The sequence below is a fragment of the Aquila chrysaetos genome, chromosome 6 (assembly GCF_900496995.4).
Source record: "Aquila chrysaetos chrysaetos chromosome 6, bAquChr1.4, whole genome shotgun sequence".
Lineage (NCBI taxonomy): Eukaryota > Metazoa > Chordata > Aves > Accipitriformes > Accipitridae > Aquila > Aquila chrysaetos.
In genome coordinates, this window is record NC_044009.1 from 35,934,445 (window position 1) to 35,955,187 (window position 20,743).

The 20,743-nt window shown below is 47.4% G+C and overlaps 1 protein-coding gene across 1 annotated transcript in view; it reads left to right on the forward strand.

Annotated features, from left to right (window-relative positions):
- CFAP65 (cilia and flagella associated protein 65) overlaps positions 1-20,743 on the forward strand; it is a 34,391-nt gene that overhangs the window by 7,031 nt on the left and 6,617 nt on the right. Inside the window, exons 8-26 of the mRNA XM_030018041.2 lie at positions 188-410; positions 759-1,024; positions 2,280-2,480; positions 2,910-3,272; positions 4,289-4,426; positions 5,346-5,591; positions 6,013-6,237; positions 6,890-7,042; positions 7,950-8,115; positions 8,689-8,817; positions 10,289-10,514; positions 11,339-11,467; positions 11,788-11,964; positions 12,639-12,705; positions 16,648-16,758; positions 17,549-17,740; positions 18,519-18,677; positions 19,976-20,119; positions 20,593-20,709. Of these exons, the coding sequence (XP_029873901.1) occupies positions 188-410; positions 759-1,024; positions 2,280-2,480; positions 2,910-3,272; positions 4,289-4,426; positions 5,346-5,591; positions 6,013-6,237; positions 6,890-7,042; positions 7,950-8,115; positions 8,689-8,817; positions 10,289-10,514; positions 11,339-11,467; positions 11,788-11,964; positions 12,639-12,705; positions 16,648-16,758; positions 17,549-17,740; positions 18,519-18,677; positions 19,976-20,119; positions 20,593-20,709 (3,432 nt within the window). The remainder of the gene's footprint in view (positions 1-187; positions 411-758; positions 1,025-2,279; positions 2,481-2,909; positions 3,273-4,288; positions 4,427-5,345; positions 5,592-6,012; positions 6,238-6,889; positions 7,043-7,949; positions 8,116-8,688; positions 8,818-10,288; positions 10,515-11,338; positions 11,468-11,787; positions 11,965-12,638; positions 12,706-16,647; positions 16,759-17,548; positions 17,741-18,518; positions 18,678-19,975; positions 20,120-20,592; positions 20,710-20,743) is intronic.

Here is a 20,743-nt window from a genome sequence, read left to right on the forward strand (position 1 = left end):
TGCTCCAGCAGGACAGAGTTGCAGAAGTTTGCACAGCATTTCTGTGCTGAGCTGCAGTAGCCTTGGTGTTCTTGGTGGTGTTCAGCTCTGCTGAAAACTTCAGTTCTTCACTGATTAATGTCCTGCATTCAGAGCCATCCTGGCTCCTCTTAGCTCCTTTATCAACCTATTTCTTTTCTTCTTGCAGGTTGATGCACCATGTAGGATAGAAAGAGCAAAAGATCCTCTGCTTCAAGATCATGTTTTCTCCTGTGATGTGTCCCATGGTATTGTCCCTGCCAACGGGAAGCTGGTCTTGTGCATACGATTTCAGCCTCAGATAGTAGGAGAGCACAGTACCGACTATTTCACTATAATATCTGCTGGATGCCTCTTGCAGACTGTCCTGAAGGTGGTTGGCTCATGTAAAGGTACCACAGTGAAAGCTTTCCCTGTTTCTCCCCATTGTCATTGTCTTAGCACTGCAGGGGAAGGGCTAGTGCTTGAGGAAGGGCTAGGGACTGTCACAGCCCTGAGTCACAGACTTACCTTCTGCTGGGATCCAGGCTGTCCCTGGTGCACCATTTGGGGTTTATACTTGCTTGAGACAGATGTGAGACTGTTAGAAGTGAATGTCCAGCTGTTTGCTAGGACTGGTGGGTTTTCTAATGAGGTGATTCTGGTTTGGGAAGATCAGTTAAGTGCAGCAGTGGCTTGTGACATGTTGACAGAAACAGCTATGACGGGTCCAGGATCTGTCTTACATGTTGTTGTGCTAGGTCCTTCAGTGTCCCTGCACCAATATTCTGTGGACTTCGACTGGATCAATCTTGGGGAAAGTTTGATGCAGACACTGAAAATCAGCAACATCTCAGATGTCCCAGCCTATTACCAATTTGATATTGATGTCAGAGGGAGTGTCTTCTCCTTGGATCGACCCTGTGGAGTCTTGGAGGGCATAACAACACTAACACTGAAGGTGACCTTTCGACCTACTCACCCCATCAGCTATCACCGCAGAGTGGTGTGCCTTGTCCACCATCAGGTATGAGAGGCAAAGGGTGGTTTCATTGCTGTGATAGCTCAGAGGGATCTTCCAATGTAACCCATCAGAGCTGGCCTCTCTCACTTAGTAGCCCCCACAAATCTCTTCCCACTGCGTTTCCATTGACACCTGTCAGGTAATCACAGAATCATTTAGGTTGGAAAGGACCTTTCAGATCATCAAGTCAAACCACTAACCTAACAATGCCAAGTCCACCACTAAACCATGTCCCTAAGCACCACATCTACACATCTTTTAAATATCTCCAGGGATGGTGACTCTACCACTTCCCCAGGCAGCCTGTTCCAGTGCTTGACAACCCTTTTGGTGAAGAAATTTTTCCTAATATCCAATCTAAACCTCCCCTGGCACAATTTGAGGCCATTTCCTCTTGTCCTATTGCTTGTTGCTTAGGAGAAGAGATCAACACCCACCTCACTGCAGCCTCCTTTCAGGTAGTTGTAGAAAGTGCTAGGGTCTCCCCTGAGCCTCCTTTTCTCCAGGCTAAACAACCCCAGTTTCCTCAGCTGCTCCTCATAAGACTTGTGCTCTAGACCCTTCACCAGCTTCATTGCTCTTCTTTGGACATGCTCCAGCACCTCAGTGTCTTTGTTGTAGTGAGGGGCCCAAAACTGAACACAGTTCAGTATCCGAGGTGTGGTCTTACCAGTGCCGAGTACAGGGGGATGATCACTTCCCTAGTCCTGCTGGCCACACTATTTCTAATACGAGCCAGGATGCTATTGGCCTTCTTGACCAGCTGGGCACACTGCTGGCTCATATTCAGCTGGCTGTCGACCAACACCCTCAGATCCTTTCCCTCCAGGCAGCTTTCCAGCCACTCTTCCCCAGGCCTGTAGCGTTGCATGGGGTTGTTGTGACCCAAGTGCAGGACCTGGGCTCTTGTTGAGCAGAATTCCCATGGTGCAGGTTCCTATCAGCAGTAGAGGGCTGATGTGGACAGACAGTCAGTAACGTCTCTGGGTAGAGTGAGGTGCATCCTCAGTGGATCCTGTTCATTTAGGTCTCTGAATGAAATTTAGCTGCACAGCCATGCACTGAGTGCCTTCAACTTTCACTCCAGTTTCAAGAAAGTTCTTGCATCCTGTCAAGACATAAAGTAAATGGCAGTCTAATATTGCAGATGCTAAGCCTTTCCCAGGCATGGTTTTGGAAGTGAGGTACTAGGATGGTGTAACTCTCAAAACAATCACAGAAGGGCAGTTTATTATAATCCTTTCTGGTGTTTTCCCAGGAACCCATGTATGTGGACTTTTTTGGTACCTGCCATTCAGACACAGCTAAGCCAGCCATCCTTCAGGCAAGACACCTCTCCTGGTACCGAACCAACATGGTGAGGGGACTGACCTTCTACCCCCCTGATATCCTGAGTGTGATGCTGAAGGATGGGAAGTTGCAGATGGATGAAAAGGGAGCCCTCATGCTGCCCCCCAAGGTATGAGCTGCCCTCCCTGGAATCTAAGGTGCTGTTCTCTGCAGATGTTGGGCTTCTGTTGCACAGGCCAGACAGATCTAGAAGGACTCGCAGGTGCCAGACTGATTTCTTTAGTATCTCTGCTGTTAATGTTCCCAGCATGCACCAATACTATCTATGTCAGTTGGGTCTTACCCAAGTTCAGCCACTAAGCCACTTTCTGGCTTTAACTCAGTCACAGTGTCTTCTTTTGCTTCATGTAGCTTCAGACTGAGCACTGGCTTACAAACAGGAGCCTCCTTGAAGCCTAGACTTGGAGATGTCCTGGGAACTGTCAATGAAGCGCATCTTGCATGTCCTATTGCTTGTGAAGGCAGTCAGGACTGTAGTGCCTGGTGCCTCCCACAGGCACACTTCCCCTGCTCACGCCGAGATGTTTCCATCCTGTAGATCCCTCAGGACAAGCCTCCCAAGGAATACTTTGAAGCCAGCTCCATGACTGAATATTTCTACGATGGTGTAAGCAGTGACCTGGCCTTGTTTCCTCCTCACATTAGTGTCAGCCCCAGGGAGTATGATTTTGGTTGCTGCGTGCCGCTCCACAAGGTAGAACCGCTTCCTCTCTGTGTGACCAACCACACCAAAGGAATGATCACTGTTGCCTGGACTCCAAACCATGGCAGTGCCTTCCGAGTGAGCCCTGAAATCTGTGACATCCCACCTTTGAAGTCTTCAGCCTTCCGTGTTCTTTTCCAGCCCACTCAGCTCAACAGTCTCTATGCAGCAGAGCTGGAAGGTTTTGCCTCCTACAAGGTTAGTAGGAATTACTAGGACCAGTTTCCAGAGAGGGCCTGGCAAGAGGCTGCAGGCTAAAGGCTTTTGGGGGAGTTAAAATTCAAATGGAAACTTTCATTTTGGGTTTGGCAAACTGGCATCTTTACTAACTCCTTTGGCCACTGTTTTGATACACTGGTGGGTTAAAATTTCTTCTTCACCTGTGTCCTGGCAAAGATAAATCAGCAAAGCAAGCCACAGCTCATGCATATGGACAGTTACACTTGCTCTTACCCCCAGTGAATGTGAAGTAATGTACACCGCACTGAAGGAGGAATTACTGTGGATTACTGCACTATTAGCATAGATGGGAGCCTGCACAAGGATGGTTGTTGTGGCCTGGGTGATGGGCAGTAACTTGGTTTTTGTGTCTGGCCCTCCACAAGTAAAGCTGCTGAGGGCACTCTACATCACTGCAGCCTCTCCTCCCATGTGATGTGGGATTCACATCACACAAGGCTGCAATTGCAGGTTTTAGCACCCAGAAACTTCCTGGTAGGCGAGAGACATCTTCATTACATTGTTGATTATTCTTCTTGCATTTTTCTTCCCTTCTAAGCCAGTGTGGACGATATCTGGGAGTAACCTTAGAGTCAGGAGTTTCTTAGGCTCAGGTAAAGGATAGATGATCATTTTCAGTGACTCACTGTTAAATGCTGACTTTAGCACCTGCAAATATCTCAAACTGCACTAGGGTGTCTGTAGACCCTCCTTCCCTAAGGCAACTCTTGTAGTATCACAGAACAGCTGGGATAGGTCCTTCTGCTTGAAAGTCACTCCATAGTCTTTTGGGTCTGAAATGTAGTTATTTGGGAAAGCAGCACTCATGTTTCTCATCTGGCACCGGTCAGTTCTTCTCCCCTGAAAAAGTCAATTCCTCAGTCCCAGGGATGCCATTGAAACAAACTGCTGCTGATGATGACACATGCACTTGAAGGCACCTTGCCACACTCCCTTCCTGCATGCACTCTGTTCTGTCTCTTGCATGCCTGCAGGTGCTGAGACACTACAGCAACATTGAGGAGGATGCCACCATCTGTCCATCCTGGTGCCTGACTGTCAGGCTGAGAGCGCACACGTATGAAGCAGAACGGGAACACTTCATCCCACAGTACATCCTGGATGTCCCCAAGGTGTGTAACTGGTTGATGTTTGGATCTTTGCAGAGATGCTCAGTGTTTACATTTGAAGTCTTTACCTTGTCTCTCATTGCACCATCCTGAGATGTGGCTTAAGTGGTTTCTGAGGGTGTGGAGACTCCTGCTTTGGTATAGAGGTAGGATGGTCTTTCTCCTGCATTATCTTCCTAGCCTCCAGTGTGTCAGGTTACACTGAGCATCTCAGCTCTGAGAGGAAAGCTGTTGGGATCTCCTTCCTTTCTGTTTAAGTGGACATAGGCACTGACAAGGGTGCTTAGTCCCCTCCCAGGAGCCTCAGACACTCTGCATGCACTTAGGCAAATGGAGGGCAGCACACAGAATCCTCCACAGAATCCACTTATAGAAGAGAAGTGGTTGCAAGGTAGAGTGGAAGTTTTCCTGACTGTCTCTGCTGTTTCTGTAGCACAAGAAAGTATTGTTCCTATGAGGTAAAGTGAGATCTGACCCTAGGAAGTAAGAATAGTCTTGAGAACCTCTTAGAAAATCCCCTCAGCTAGTTCAGGACATGCGGCCTGTATCTGATATGCATGAGCTGGAGCAAATTCCAGGTTTCTGAAATTCTTAATCCAGGAGGTCGCTATCCATGCAGAGACTGCAGGCCTCAGCAAGCAGCTCGCTTATTGGATAACCAAAAAGCATTGCATAACGGAAAGTAGCTTCACTGATCCCATGAGCCTATGAAAGATGAGGGCCACTGTGTGAAGGGAAAAGACCATAATTTGTATACCCTTGGGTGATTTCCTTTCTTTCTTTAAAGAGAAGTAGTTATAAACTTCTCCATGGACTCAGGATAGTGCTTGTTTGAACCTGGAATTCAACACAGTGAAAACTTTTTCTTTAAGCTGGTTTTCTAAACCCAGTGCAAACAGCTCTCCTTGCTTGTCTCCACCAGACTTTTCCTCCTGTGGCTCCTAACACTGATACCTACTGCAGTATGCTGCTCTTGAACACGGGCACCTCTTTGATAACCTTCAGTGTGAACCAAGCTGCCTGTCCCTCTGTTTTGGTGAAGCCCTGCTCAGGACACATCATTGCAGGAGGCCACCAGATTTTCTTTCTCTTCACTCACCCAGCTAACACAGTCTCACAGCAGCATGTCCTGCCTTTGCAGCTGAACTCTTGTCCTGGATACACCAAGGTAGGGAGAGGGAAGTAGAAGACGGTGAGCAAAGTTTTGTTCCCTTGTAGTCTTCCCTCTTCACAGTGACTTGTGCTGTGATCCCTGTTATATCTCCTGATGGTTAGTTTTGGTTTTTCCCTTTGGAAATAGGAATGAAAGAATATTTTCAACATTTAAGATGGGGTCAACACTGCAGAGAGAATGTGCTTGTGGTGCCAGACATCCTGTACTCCTTGTTCCCTTGGGCTTCCATCTCCTGGAATGCACTATACTATGCTCCGGGCCCTCCTTGACAGCACAATCTGAAGTCCTTCCCCTCTTTCTTCAGACCCAGTTTGTTCTTGCTTCTCTCTTGGAAGGAGCAACATCTTTGCAAGGTCGCTCCAGAGGTAGCTGAGACTTCTGGCTAATGTCTGTTACTTTTCCCTTAATTCCACAGGAGATTGCTCTCCGGAGTTGTGGAGAGTCCCTTCTTTTGCTCTTAGAAGGTGATGGAAATCTATACTTCAAGCCTGTCTATATAGGGACCTCCTCTACACGAATGTATACGATAAAAAACTGCACAAGGCTACCCATGGTTTTCACATGGAAGATCCATGAGTCTGACAGGAAGATCCTGTCTGTCAGCCCCACTGCAGGGATCCTCCAGCCCTATGAAGCCATGGTAAGTTCAAGTTCTACTAAAGTTGTATTTTTCTCTCTACAGGACAGCTGTGGAGTGTTTAGAGCAGAAATGTGAGGAGTGCCAATAATTAGGTCATTAACGCTAAAGTTGGAGAATACCAGTCAGTGTCTTAGCTTGGGTTGCGAGCCAGCATCTGCAGTCATGCTGGTTCCCACAATGTGGATTTGCCCAAACATGATGACATCCTTCTTGACTACAGGACCAAACAGGCCTTAAACAGGCACTAGATCATGATACCCTCGATGACAGCAACTTTGTCATGCACCAGATGTTAACAGATGGAGGACAAATGAGAGCACGAGAAAGTTTATGATATTTTTCTGTTCTTCCACCTGTAAATTCAGGTTCTAAACTTCTACTGTATTCCTGAGTGCTTTTTGAGAGTACTGAGGAGTAGCATATCTCCACAGCCTGGCTTTGAATATCTGAATGTGCATGCCCAATATGAACCTTTGACAGAGGCAGAGATGGTGGAGCATTGAAGTGAGAGTGTCTCCAGAGTTGTCGGTAGAGGACTAGGTTAGCTGTAGTAGAGGAAGGGGCTGTGCATTGAATGTAACCATTGTGGTGTATAGGTTTGGTTCTGGTCTGGAGCTCCTGTGAATGCTCTCCTTCCCTCTTGTGATTTCAGGCTCAGGCGTGGACTTTTACTCCTGACAAGGAGACCAAATATCTGCTGCGTGCTATGGTGTCTGTGAGGAGGAAAAGCCCAGACCCTATGTCTCCCCAAAGTGCCCGTTATGCCTTACGGATTGTTGGAGAGGGGGCTCTGGGCAACATCAGGGTAAGGAACTAGGGCCCACTGGGTAGTAGGAGGGGTACTAGGGTGGGATAGGGGTCTTGGGCTTCCCCTTTTTGCACAATCTGTACTGGAGGCAACTAATAAGGATTTACACCAAAATTCCCAGACGTTGCTCTCAGTGGAGATGACAGAGCTGATTCTGGCAACCTAATGGCAATGGCACGGTGTGAATGTCCTGTCAGTTCAAACGTGACCTGCCCAAATCCTCTAGGATCACTCTCAACTCCTCTGTTCCAGACTGAACTGAGCAAGTCCTTTGGCTCCTTGGGACTCCCAGCTCTCTCCTCTTCTGCTTTCAGTCCAGTTTCTAAGTGAAGTGGACCTGACTGCTAAAGTGGTGTTGCTAGCACACATCCCCCTAGCTTTCCTCCTATTATCTGCAGATCTCTGCAGCCACCCTCATTTTCAGGCACATTTCCTAAGGAACCAGAGCTAAAAAAACTAATTCTTTGTAGGTCATTGCCCAATGTCAGTCATGTTGGACGGATGGGTAGAAATGTCTTAGAGGTGTTTAGTCACTATAAATCGCATGCAAGCGGATGACTAGCCAAAAGAGAGGGGGACTTTTAATGCAGTCATGGAGGGACCAACAGATTTGCCCCAGGTGCAGCTGGCCAGCTAGTGTCCCCACAGCCCCGAATGTGCTGCATCCTACCCAACCAGCAGCCCAAATAACAGTAGGAGAGTGCCTTTGGAGGAGGGATTGAGCCCCTTGCAGCCCTGTTCCAACATATCCCGGGGCATGACAAGTCACACACAAAGCAGGGAGCCCTTTGCACCACACTGTGCATGCCAAGGGATCAGCACGTGGTGAGATAAGTGGTGGCTATGCTCGACCTCTACGCTCGATGTGTAACAGTGACCTTTGCATGGCGGATTTGAATTCCAGGCACAAAAGGAGCACTTGGACCTTGGAAATGTTCTAGTTGGTGACCTGCAAAGCTGCAGCGTTGTACTGCTAAATGATGGGATCTGTTCCCTGAAGTACATCCTCAGCGTGGAACAACTGATCACTGGGCCTTGTGACCCCGAGGAGTTCCGCAGCGATCCGCTGGGTACTGTAAGGGATGTAGCATGGGGTGGGGGCCTTGGCTTTCCCCTCTTTTCTGCAAACTCAATCTAGCATGAACTCAGAGGTTGGGCTGCTTACTGGCTAGCTTGCACTGATTCTCTTAAGTGCCTTAAGGGATCTGTTCCTTTGCTTAGGGATTTGCTACAGGTGGACTCTTCTATCTTGCTGGAAAAAGCATAACTCAGAGCCTGACAACTGTAGTTAGACCAATTTGAAATAAGATGTGATTTCCCAGCAGAGAAGGGAGTTAAATAAAGGAGCTTCCCAGAAGAAATGGTGGAGTGCAACACTTAGCTGCCTTTCTAGAGGAACTCCTCTGGAGAAGTCCTTGTTCTTTGCTGGCCAAAGGCAGGCTGGGTACTCCCAATGAGCTGCCTACAGTTGTAGTCTGGGAATCCCAACTTCAGCACCTGAAACTGGTCCTAATGATTAGGCATGGGGTGGGGGGGCAATGGCTTGAGTGCAGGTAGGCTTAGGGAGCTGTGCGCTGAGCATGTGTGTGGTGTAAAAGAGATCAGTGATGCCAAGAACTCATACCATCTCTTTTCTCCTACAGCTCTAGAGCTGGAACACTCCAGGGGGACAATCCCCGCAAGGTCAAAAGCTTTTGTCCAAATAACAGTCAGGCCAGTCCGTCGGCTGCATTATACCTGGTCAATCAAATATGCTATTTGCACCCCCACAGGTGAGATGGGTATTTTGGGAAAATCATTCCCTCCCAACCAAGTAGAGTGTGTCATAACAGGCTGAGCTGCACAGCTCCCAGTGTATGAGTCCTGCCTGAAGAAATCCCAGTGACGAGCAATTCACCAGAGCCAGATCCTATGTGCTGTCTCCTTTTTGCTGCACCTTTGGGGGTTAGAATTATGACTGAGCCATGAGACACAGGCAGGGAGAGCTTCAAGTTTCCTGCTGCTGTGGTCACAAGATTCCCTGCTCCTGTGCATGACCATGGCCTTTTACGATGTGTCCTGAAACATATTCTGAGAGCTTCATGCAACCAGTCCTATGCAGCTGGGGTCCTTTTTGCATATCTGGATTGGTCCCTGTATGAGAAAGAATGCAGTTGAACTAGAAAAGGTATGGAGAGGGGCAACAGGGCTGTTCAGAGGTGGGGAACAGCATTTGTACAAGAAGAGACTAGACAAGGAGTTTCCATCTTGGAAAGTGGAGAATGGCAATGCCACATGAATGGTATGGAGAAGACAAGATGTAAACAAATGTTTATGATTTTTCAGTGTGAAAACAAGGGACACTTCATAAAATGACTAGGCTGTAGACTTAAATCAAAAAAGGGAGTTTTCACATAGTGCAGAACTAAACTGTGTAAATACACTGTTGAAAAGGATCACATTCATAGTCTTTTGGTGATCTCTAAATGCAGAAGTCAAGGTACAACGAGAAGTCAGTGGTTTAGAACTTTTCAGAAGTTGTCAAAGAAAAGACTATGTACAAGTCCTGTTCTTTCTTTCTGTCATGGATAAACCCCAGCCAGCAACTAAGCACCATGCAGCTGCTCACTCACCTCCCCCCCACCCAGTGGGATGGGGAAAAGAATCAAAAGGAAAAAGGTAAAACTCGTGCGTTGAGATAAGAACAGTTTAACAGAACAGAAAGGAAGAAACTAACAATGATAATAATAATAGTAAAATGACAATACTAATAAAAGGATTGGAATATACAAAACAAGTGATGCACAATGAAATTGCTCACCACTCACCAACTGATGCCCAGTTAGTTCCTAAGCAGTGATCCCCCCAGGCCAACTCCCCCCAGTTTATATACTAGGCATGATGTCACATGGTATGGAATACCCCTTTGGCTAGTTTGGGTCAGGTGCCCTGGCTGTGTCCCCTCCCAAATTCTTGTGCCCCTCCAGCCTTCTTGCTGGATGGGCATGAGAAGCTGAAAAATCCTTGACTTAGTCTAAACATTAATTGGCAACAACTGAAAACATCAGTGTGTTATCAACATTCTTCTCATACTAAATCCAAAACATAACACTATACCAGCTTCTAGAAAGAAAATTAACTCTATCCCAGCTGAAACCAGGACACTTTCTTTGGTCTGGGTAGGGCCTTTCTCCATTTTGCTCTCCCAGACAGCTGCCCCTTAAAGTTGCATGACTACTTTTTGGTGTTTCTTTCTCTCCCAAGCTACAGATCTTGCAAGCACAACAGAAGAGCAGCAGCCCCTCTGCTGCATTGTAGCAACAGGCGTCTACCCAACTTTCTGCATCACTGATGCCTGTTCAGCAGGGAGTGCCAGCGGTATCAGCAAGTTGCACCTCTGGAGGCTCTTTTCCTTGGACACACTGAATGAATACTTGGAGCGAGACCCGACTCCCAATGAGCTCACCTACAGAGTTCCCACAAGGCACAGGTGAGATGAGGAAGTGGTTCAGAGGATCTTTCAGTCCCTTGCACGAGCCAGACAGAGATGCTGTGGCCATTGCCTTGTGTTGCAGCTCACTGCTGCATGGCACTCTGTTATTCCATCCTAACCACTGCAGGCAGTTGCTCGCCTCTGCTTCTCTGCTTACTCTCCTTAGAGAGGAGCTACAGAAACAAAGAATAATTTAATTGCAATGGATCTCTAAAAGTCTCTGATCTAACCCCTTGCTTAAAGCAGGGACAACAAGATCAGGTTGCTCAGGGCCTTGTCCAGTTCAATGCTGTATATCTCCAAGGATGAAGAAACCACAGCTTGTCTGGGCACCTGATTCCAGTGTTTGACCACTTCCATGGTAAAAACTTTTTTTCCTAGTATCTGATTGGAATATCTTGTGTTGCAACTTGTGCAGTTGCCATCCCTGAGCCCTTGCTTCATAAGGCTGAACAAACCCAGGTCTCTTAGTCGCTCCTTGTAAATAATGTGCTCCAGCCCTCAACCATCTTGGTGGCCCTCCACTGGACCTGCTCCAGTATGTCAGTGACTTCCTTGTATTGGGGAGCTGAAAAGAGACTTCAGCTAAGCAGGACTCTCTTACGCCACTCACTCTCATTAGGCATATATAAAAGACTTTTTGGAGAAAATCAAAAGGCCTGCCTTACACCCAGTATCCTTTCTCCCAAAAGGTCCAAGAACATAAGGTCAGAGGAGAATTATAAGGAAGAAAACCAGTGCAGAATGACCCTTTCACTGTCATGCCCTGCCAACCCTTCCTCCTGTCTCAATTTAATCTCCTCTTTCTCTCCTGTGACCAGCACATGCCTGATCCCTCCAGTGTACACCCCTTTCCTGCTGGATTTCAACTTTGGGGCTGCCCCGATAGGCTCAGAGCCTACCCTCGTGATGCTCCTGCTGAAGAACAAGGGTGTGGTGCCTGTGGAGTGGTAAGTGGTGCTTGCTGGCTCTCAGCCTTCTTTCTGGGGTCTGTCTGGGGATATGGAAATGCTCACAGGGGCCGTGAGACGTTTGCAAATTAAAGGGGTGGATTTTGTACGTGCGGTTTGTGTTCTGGAGCTATGACTGAGATCTGTTGGTGGGTCTGAGTGGGGAAGGAAGCAAGGGATGGCAGACAGTTCTGCAGATCAGGCCTGATGAAATGTGATGTGTCCACCACCTGGGCTAAGCCTGGCTGGACTGAATATGCTGACCACAACCCTGGGGAAGTTGTGTGTTCCTGTTGCTGATCAGTTGACTGGTTCCCTAGGGCCTTCTTGTTTCCTTATGACCAGAAAATGGACATGGAGCACTGGGCAGAGGATGCTGAGTTCAGCCCCCATGAGCTGCACCAGATGAGAATTCAGGATAACCAGCTCTTCAGTGTTTCCCCAAAGTCAGGGAAACTTCTTCCAGGACAGGAGGAATCAGTCCAGCTCTCACACAGGTGATGTCAACTACCTGTACTTCAGGGCCTCATGCTGCATGCTGCGAGAGCACATGCCCTCAGTCCCGTCTTTCCATGCCGGATCCTTTCCCTTCACATGCTCCTTGCCCAGCAGAGACTGGGCAAGTAAAAAGTCCCTGAGGATGTCCTGTTTCTGGACCCCACAAAGCTTGTCTTCCTCAGGGGTATGTCGTTAATGTGCTTTAACACTGCAGCGCAAGAGGCATTTAGTATGACATGCTGGGGACACTGCTCTGCCTTGACCTGACAGCTGGGGAGACAAACAAGATGTTGCACTTCCTGTGTTTTTGACTATACAGTGATAGTTTTGTCATCTGCTATAGCTGCTAGCCCTTGTGTGCCTGTGGAGGCTATGAAGAAAGCTGAACACCTCCCCTTTCACACCAGACCTGATCTGAGAAGTACTGGTATTTCAAATGGCGTTGGCCTAGAAACTTGGGTCCCTAAATTGGTGCAGGACTAAAATCAACATTGCATCACTCATTCGCACCCAAACACAACTGTCCCCCTCCCTCTCTCAGTGGCCCTTACGCAACAGTGACTCTTTAGCTGGGAAGTGAATTGTCTCTAATCTACTGTGTGATCCTGATTCTATCACCCTGGGCACAAGGTTGGTTTCTAATGTTTTCCTCTCTCTCCTCTTTCACTGCTAGACATGATTTCATTGGCACTGATCGCCTCCCTGTCCTGCTGAAGGTTTCTTATGGCCATGAGATTCTGGTAAGATAGCAGGTGTCTCTGTTTGCAGAACAGCAGCAGGTAGGAACTGAATTAAAAGGTGTTTTCCCCAGGAAGCTGCATGGTGTGCAGGGGCTGCAGCCTTCCCCAGGAATTTGCACTGGCCAGGCACTAACACAGGGCCAAGCAGAGACATAAAACCAATATCCTGACAAATTCGTGGTTCCAGCACAGTGTGATGTGGCAGTGCACTGGCAAAATGGCCCTTGGATGTAGCAACTGCTGGTTTCCCCAGCAAGAGGAGGATGATTATTATTATTATTACTATTATTGTTTTATTTATTTATTTATTTATTTATTTATTTTTAACCTTTGTATTTTATTGGTAGTGTTAGTGCAGAATTGGTCCCTCCTCCAGGCCAACTCCAAGTCCAACACAACCCTCCTGGGTTTTACAGTCCTTGCATGCTTTCCACACTCAAGTGTAAGTCAGGGACAGGATTTCTGTGCTTGCCTCCCCTCATTTCATCCACCTCACCATGAGTTCTTCCATGCAGTGATCCTGGAGTTCAGATCTGCATCCCATCCTAGTTCTCTCATGTGCAGCTTTCCTGAATCTCTCCATCTTCTCAGTTCTCTATGCTCTTCAAAACACTCTGGAACGTGTTTTTTTCCAAAAGTACCACCTGCACTGGCTGCAGTTTGGGGTCACACATGCTGGCACAGGGTGGCAGAGCGTCCTCCAGCTCTGGAGGTATGGAGGCAGCTGCTTCCCCAGGCCCAGAAGGTACTCCCTGCATTCCTGGTTGGCTGTTCCTGCTGCAGCCCTGATGCCTTTGTCCACCCACTTATTTCTCCTTGCCAATGATGGAGTAGCTTTCTACTCATTCTTCCTGCTTCACTGCTTGCTAAAGCGTCCTGGAGCTGATCTGCGGTGTGTTTTCCCTGAGCATTTCCTCAGGCTTGGAACTAATTTCTCTCTCTCTCCCTCTCTCAAACTGTCAGTTAGAGTCAAAGTCACCTTGTGCTCTGCCAGGCATAGCTCATGCCCGGTTGAGCCTTCCTGTCTGTCTCTGAAGTTTCCTATGAGACCATTGTATTCACACATCTCTTTTATTTTTCTTTTCTTTCAGGACTGTTGTCAGCTGAAAATCCAACCCTTTGACCAAGCTGTTCAAACAGTGGCTTAACTGTGCCTTCCCTCAAAGCCCTTGGACAGGCTCCCTGTGCTCTGCCTGCCTGGCACAATCCTGAGAGTGGATGTGAGCATTTCACCAGCTGGCCAGTGAGGGAATAAGCTTTGGAGCACCCTGCAGGGCACACATGCTCTCTTACCACATAGCCAGTGGCTTTGGCGGCTACCAGAGGCCACCACCCTACCTCATGCTGTCACTGCAGAAGGGGCTGAAAAAGCATGGGAGGCCCTGCGGATGATAAAAGATCCCTGGGTGCATTGGAGCTCTGGCAATAGGAGCTGCAGAGGCCAATCCAGAGACCTGGAGCCGTGCAGGCGGTTGCAACCTGCAGGGATCCACAGTGCCAGTACTGAACTGCTAATATCAGAAGGTAGAAGTGGAAGAGGGTCCTCCTTCTGCAGAGAGGGCAACTGCGGTTGAGGGCAGTGTGCCTTCTTTCCTTTCAGTCATGGCATGAAGAGCACAGGGCTGCCAGCCCCCATTGCAGAGACTGCCCTAAGTGTGCTCACATGCCAGGGTTGAACAGATCCTCACCTGGGAATCTGGTGAAATGTGCAGATCATTTGCTAACTTTAAAGGAAGCAAATGCCATAATGTCATCCCAGAAGTTAAGCTTTGGAAATTTGAAAAAGCAACAACAAGCAGAGGTGGAGACCATTGGGCTGGGATATTGCTTGGTCATTCTGCCAAATTTGAAATTGCCTGGCTTCGGAGAGCTGATGTTAGTCAGCTGCAGGCCAATGCCTGACTTTTGGGGGGGTCCAAATTTACCCCTGTGATGGCTTTACCTGTGTGGACAGACTTTGACCTCCCACGCCTCTGCTTCCCCAAGAGAGTCTGTCTGCTTCATCTCCAGAAGGAGCTCCCTCCCCATTACTCCTTTCTGACTTCATGGCCAACTTTCAGTCCTGAGATGACTGGATTTATAGGTGCTCTGAAGGACCCAAACTGACATCCCATTGGAAATTTCTTCCAGCTGCAGGATGAAACTTCTGTGGGACTTGTGTGTTACCCACTTCCTTGTGCAGGAGGGAAACAGCCTCCCGCTGCCTAATCCTCTCACAGGTTGTCCTTTGCCTCATCACGATAGCCTGCCTGTAAGAGTGCAGCTGTGACCTTGTTCTTAGAGCTCTGGGATAGCTTGGCCAGTAGAATCTGCAGCCCTCAGCAGTTTTAGTAGGAAAAACCCAGCTGGCTGCAGGTGTTGCAGGATGAGCTAGGCTGGTTCCCAGAACTCGCTGGAGAGCAGGGCTGGATCCCAGGGAGAAGCCCCGAGCACACAAGATCCGTAAGCTGGAAGTGTTTGCACTTCACTTCATAGCTGCTAATTAGGTATTGTGAGATGTTGTCACCTGCAGCACCTGTTCTCCAGTCAGCTCTTTTCCCTGGGGAATCTGGCATCCCTATCCTCTCATGCTCTAAGTCATCGCTGCGGGACAAAGTCTGTGTGCTCTGGAAGGAGAACTGATTGCAGCAGGTCTTCACCATTCTCCATTTGTCTCCCTTTAACTGATAGTCCTCTTAATTGTTGCATCCTGTGTATATTGAAACTGATGACAGTTTTTCCTTGGCAGTTGTGGTCTGGTGGAATCCAAGTTGGCTTTTTGACTCAAGTAATATAAATGGGTGTTTTGCTCCCAAAGCTCAGGAAGGTTTCTGTGCCTTTTTCCCTTGCCATTTGAAAGTGACAGCTTTTGTCCTCCTCCTATTTGCACTTCATCTGGCTTGCTGAGGCCCTCAGGAGGCTGAATGCTCATGTAATGCTTTGAAAAGATCCCATGTGGGACCTTGTTAGTATTGTATTTGTAGTCCTCTCTCCCTCCTTACTTTGCTTATGGAGCTGAACTGGAATGGGTTGTTTTGGAGGAATTGGCATTCTCTGCTTTTTTAGGCAGCTGATACAGTATCTCCTGCAGGTGTCTGTCCAGGCATCCACCTGCCTTCACAAATATCCTCTCCATCTTCTGCATATGCACTTGAAAAATAGCCATGCTTTAGGCTTAGCCAATTGTGAATTGCAGCAACTTAGCTCCCTTTGGCCCATGCAGAGACATTGCTAGCTCTGTGACTGCTTTGCAGCCTCTGCCTCAAGGCAGACAGCTTAGGGGTGCTTAGGGGTGATCCAGCAGGAAATCGTGCATCATGACTCATCTCTAGCCTGATTGCAGTTTTCTCAAAATGCAGAATCCTGTGTCTCTTCCTTTCCATGAAATAGCTCTATAAATCTCTCTGCTTTGCTTGAAGTGCCTGGTGGCTGCTTTGCTAGCAGGATACTGTTGATCATTACTTGATCACTTAAAATTCAGCTGGGATCTTCTTGCAGCTTTTGGACTGTTAGACACATTCTTGGAGCAGGATGTCCTCCAGAGTGAGGACATTCAGATGGTCCTTTCCAAGAGGAGGCCATTACTCACCTAAATTCCTGTCTTTCCAAAGGATTTGGCTGTCACAGCTGCACACTCTCCTATGTACAATCCAGACACTTTCATTCATGGAGAATTTCTACCATATACTTGCAAAGAGAAGCACTGAGGCTGGTGCCTGACATAGCAGAGAGAAAAGTACCTTCTTTTTGAAACAAGATGCAAACCTTTCAGAGAAGAGCCAACAGTTGAGTAGGCTTTCCATCTCCTTACTTTTTTTCTTAGGATGCACTGTCCTGGTATTACCAACGTAAACCTGTAACTGTGTTGCTCTCAGCTTGCCAAGTCCTTCAGAGTCCTTGTGCAGTTGTTAGTGATGGGGCCGAGGCCCTGTGAGAAAGTGACCTGGTTTCTTTCCACTGTAGCTGAACTTCAGCGGCGTGACGGTGGAAGAGGACCAGCGGTACATTCATTTTGCATCCACTAAGCACCTATTCATACCCATTGCCATTGGGACTTCCCACCCCCCCACACAGGTGAGCATACTGGGGCCAAACCCAGCAGCAAGTGGAGGGAAGGAGCTAGTGTTACTGTGTCCCAAGGACAGGCAGTGTCTGAGGCATTTCCCAGGAAACAGAATGGCCTCCACAGGAAGGCATCGCAGTAGAACTTTGAGACTAGTACTAGGCAGTGCCTGGAAATGGCTGCTGTCATGGCAGCAGGGAAAGTACCTCTCACCATCTCCAGTTCGACAAGATTTGGCATTCACTCTAACCAGAATGTTTATTAGATGTGTTAGGCTGTTCCCCTATTCTCTTGCATTGGATCTGAGTGAAAACTTGTCTAGCTGCTCCAGGCACTCTGGAAATAAATCCTAATTTGTTTTTTAGTAAATTAATTAAACTTCCTTAAACACTTATTCAGCAAAAAAAGGCAGCTTTGATTCTGTTCTGCCTAATTTACTTGGGAAATGAACAAGTCTGAATTGAATTAAGATCACTTTAATATGAGTGGTTTTGCATTTCAAGTAATCTGCTTTACAGTGATCCCTTTAGCTAATTTGTATTAATTTTCTCCTAGATTGAATTTGCAGGGCACCACTTGGAGAACCACTGTAGTTATCAATGTACATGTGTGGTGATAAACCTTCAGCACAGTCTCCTATCAGAGCCTCAGTGATAAATCCTGACACTATGAGGTCTCCTCATTCTTAGGAGACAAGCTGACTAATTAATTATTAATGCTTATCAGAGTCCTCTGGGGAAGTGTTAACTAGTTTAACTTGGGCATGGTATAATAAGCACTGCTCTCCCTGACTCACTTCAGATTTATGAACTCTACAATGGCAGCTCCGTGCCTGTGATATTTGAGGTTCAGCTGGACAACATTGTGAGGATCCAGGAGGAGAATTTTCAGCATCCTGTGTTTGTCTGCCTAACTCCTAGAGGGGAAATCTCCCCTGGCACAACAGGCCACATTGAGTGGATCTTCTCACCACTGGAAGCTAGAACATACATGGTAAGACCCTCCTCATGACTGCCAGAAATGGTTTATTTCTGTTGTGTGCCTAAAATTCTTTAGACCTCTTACTGATGGTTGGTCTATGTCATGCTACAGCTGAATTGATCTCCATTCCTCAAAGAAGAAAGAGTCTTGAGAGCAAATAAGTGGCGCGTCTGATCAGGAAATGGAACAGATAAATTGTTATCTCCTAAGTTTCTTCTTCCCAAGGAACAGATTTCTTCCACAGCCAGAGTCACCCCAGTATATATTTTTCAAGGATCAAATAGTGATTTGGGATATAAACAGGATCTGATCAGATTTGTGGTTCATTGTTGGCCTCCAACAACTTTGACCAAAGAGACTGAAGTCAGTGTCTTTTATCATTGCTGTGTACACTGCTGCAGCCCTCTGGAAACAGCCTTCCCAAAGACCTCTGTCCCAGGCTGCAGCAGGCAGGCAGGGCCAGAGATGGAGCACTGCTTATTGCCCCACTCTGGGGCAATGGGTTGTGGATGCATGGAAAAATAAATAAATGGAATTTTAAAACTTCAGCTTTTGCTCCAAGAGGGAGTCCCTGCCCATCTCATACATCACCCACTGGCGAATTGACTACTTAACCAACTTCCCTGGGTCAGCAGATAAGGTCAAGGCCTGAAAGAGCAAAAGAGACTGGATTTCTCCTCACCCATACATGTGCTATATTTAGACCAGTCCATTAGCAAGTATACTAGCTTATTGCACATCTCTCCCAAATATGACTCTGGACTTAAAACTCTTATCTTGTTCAAGGCAGGTTGATGTTCCTATCCACATTCTGGGGGGTGAATCAGCTCTGATCACCTTCCAGGGAGTAGGCTATGATCCGAATACTGCAGGAGGGACTGCCACATCCAGCGAAGTTTTGGCTCCTTCAGTCTTTCCAGGTTCTACCAAGCTAACTGTGCCCGGGCAGGTAAGTCCAAGTATACTGATGTGAGCAATATGATCAGTCTGGAAATGTGTGAGAAAGACTGAAATATGGAAGTGGCTCCATCCAGCAGTAGCCTGTGTTGCAGGGGAGTTCATTGCCATGAGATAGAGCAAGATATTTCCCTTCTAGCAGATCATCTAGAGCCTGACTCAGAAAAGCAGTTGTTCTGAAAGATGCCTTCCTCTGAGCTTGCTGCTTCCACTGCCATTAGAAACAAAAAAATTTTAGGGTTCGTTCATTTTCTGAATTTTCTATGAAAAGCTACCCCCCATCACATCTACCTTTCTCATTTGCAGCTACAGCAGCCTTTTCTTTGGTAATTCATTCATAAAAAGAACATTATACTCCTGACATACCCTATCAGGGCTTGGCTGCCTCAATTTCACAGCCAAACCCAGGTGATGCGTTAGCTGAACCACAGACTGCAGGATGGTCACTAATCCAGGCACATCCCAGGAAAGCAGTTCATTGACCTGTCACTGGCTCAGCAGGAGCTTGTTTGGCCCTGTTAGAGCTGTCCTGTCAGCTGGACAATCTGTTGTTAAACTCGGTCACAGATCCCAGCATAGTGAATCAGCATTAAACAGCATCAGCAGAGGCATACTCCGGTCAGGTAAAGGATTCATCCTGTGTGACATTAGCATGCCTACCTTGGAGCCCAGCCACAGCTACATGTGCTCTTTGGCTTCCAGCAGGGCGATTGCATTCCTGTGTACAGCAAAGAGAAGATGATTAAAAACCTGTCTCAGACTGCCAAGGAAGATGCCATTCCACAGGGCTCTGTTGTCTGTAACCAAGAGTCATTAGCTTCTCTAATGATCAGTGTAATTAATTAGAATTTGCACTGTGTCTGGAGAATGTCACAGACTAGTAGCATACTAGTAGCATCATGAGTTAGGGAGCAATTTCCCAAAATTCACAGTCAGGTTGATGAGGATTTTGCCCAAGCATGGACCTCGTATTTTTGCCAACTGAGGTAGGAAAGGGCCTGGATTGCAAGTGCTGCAGAGCAAATCTTAGTGCTACTGGTCCTCTGTGCTCCTGTGTCCTGCCCCAGCATTGTGTCCTATTCATTGCTCGCTCAGTTCCACTGCAACAGGGCTGTCCCCTTGCTGCAAAGACTCGTAACTAGAGCAAAAATGAGGTAACTGGCTAATATTATTTATGAATTTATGACTTGCTGGATAATGTGAAGATGACTCTGTGACTGCCCTTCCCCAACAGCCACAGCCCATTTTCATTCACTGCTATTCCGCCTGGTTTCACCTTGCTTCCTGCAGGCTGCCACCTTGTCACACCACAGGATTTGCCTTGGAAATATCCCAGACTGCACCAAAGCCAGTCGGCTTGTCTTTCTCAACAATATCTCGGAGAGTAAGGCCGTTGTGTTTGCGTGGTGGATAAGCACCTGTAAAGACAAAAGGGTGAGTCCTTCCTTCTCCTTCCTCTACAGCCTTCTTGCCCATCTCCGTTGTGCCACAAAAGGACCTTACAAGCCCATTTTCAACCAGGCAATCAGAAACAATCCTAGGAACTTGACTTTTGTACTAGCTGGTGAAAGGAAAGGGCAGAGAAAAGTGAAGGCAAGGGTTAGGATAGGGGGGGAAAGACAGGAATTCAGAAGGGGATCTGAAGACTTCAGTGAGGATACATGAACCTGGAACTACAGGATGTGATAATGAATGTCAGGACCCTGTCTACCAGCAAAGTCTATGGTCATTCTTTGAATATATCAGCTGCATCTCTCTCATGCCGCATACCTGTGAGAAGGGGAGGGGAGAGAATTCCCACAATCCTGTGTTTCCTGCAAAGAGAAGGCACATAGGAAAGTCCCAGGACAGTGAAGCAGCTCCTCTGTGGCTTGGTTTTTTGTTTTGTTTTGTTTTTTTTTCCCCAGGTGTTGCAGATTGCTCCAGAGTCAGGGGTTGTGCAGCCTGGAGAAAGCATCCCTTGCTTCATTACCCTGCGACCTTCAGAGAGTGCTTCCTTCTACAGCATAGATCTGGTGTGTAAGGTGAGACCCAAAAGGTACATGTGTATTACCATCA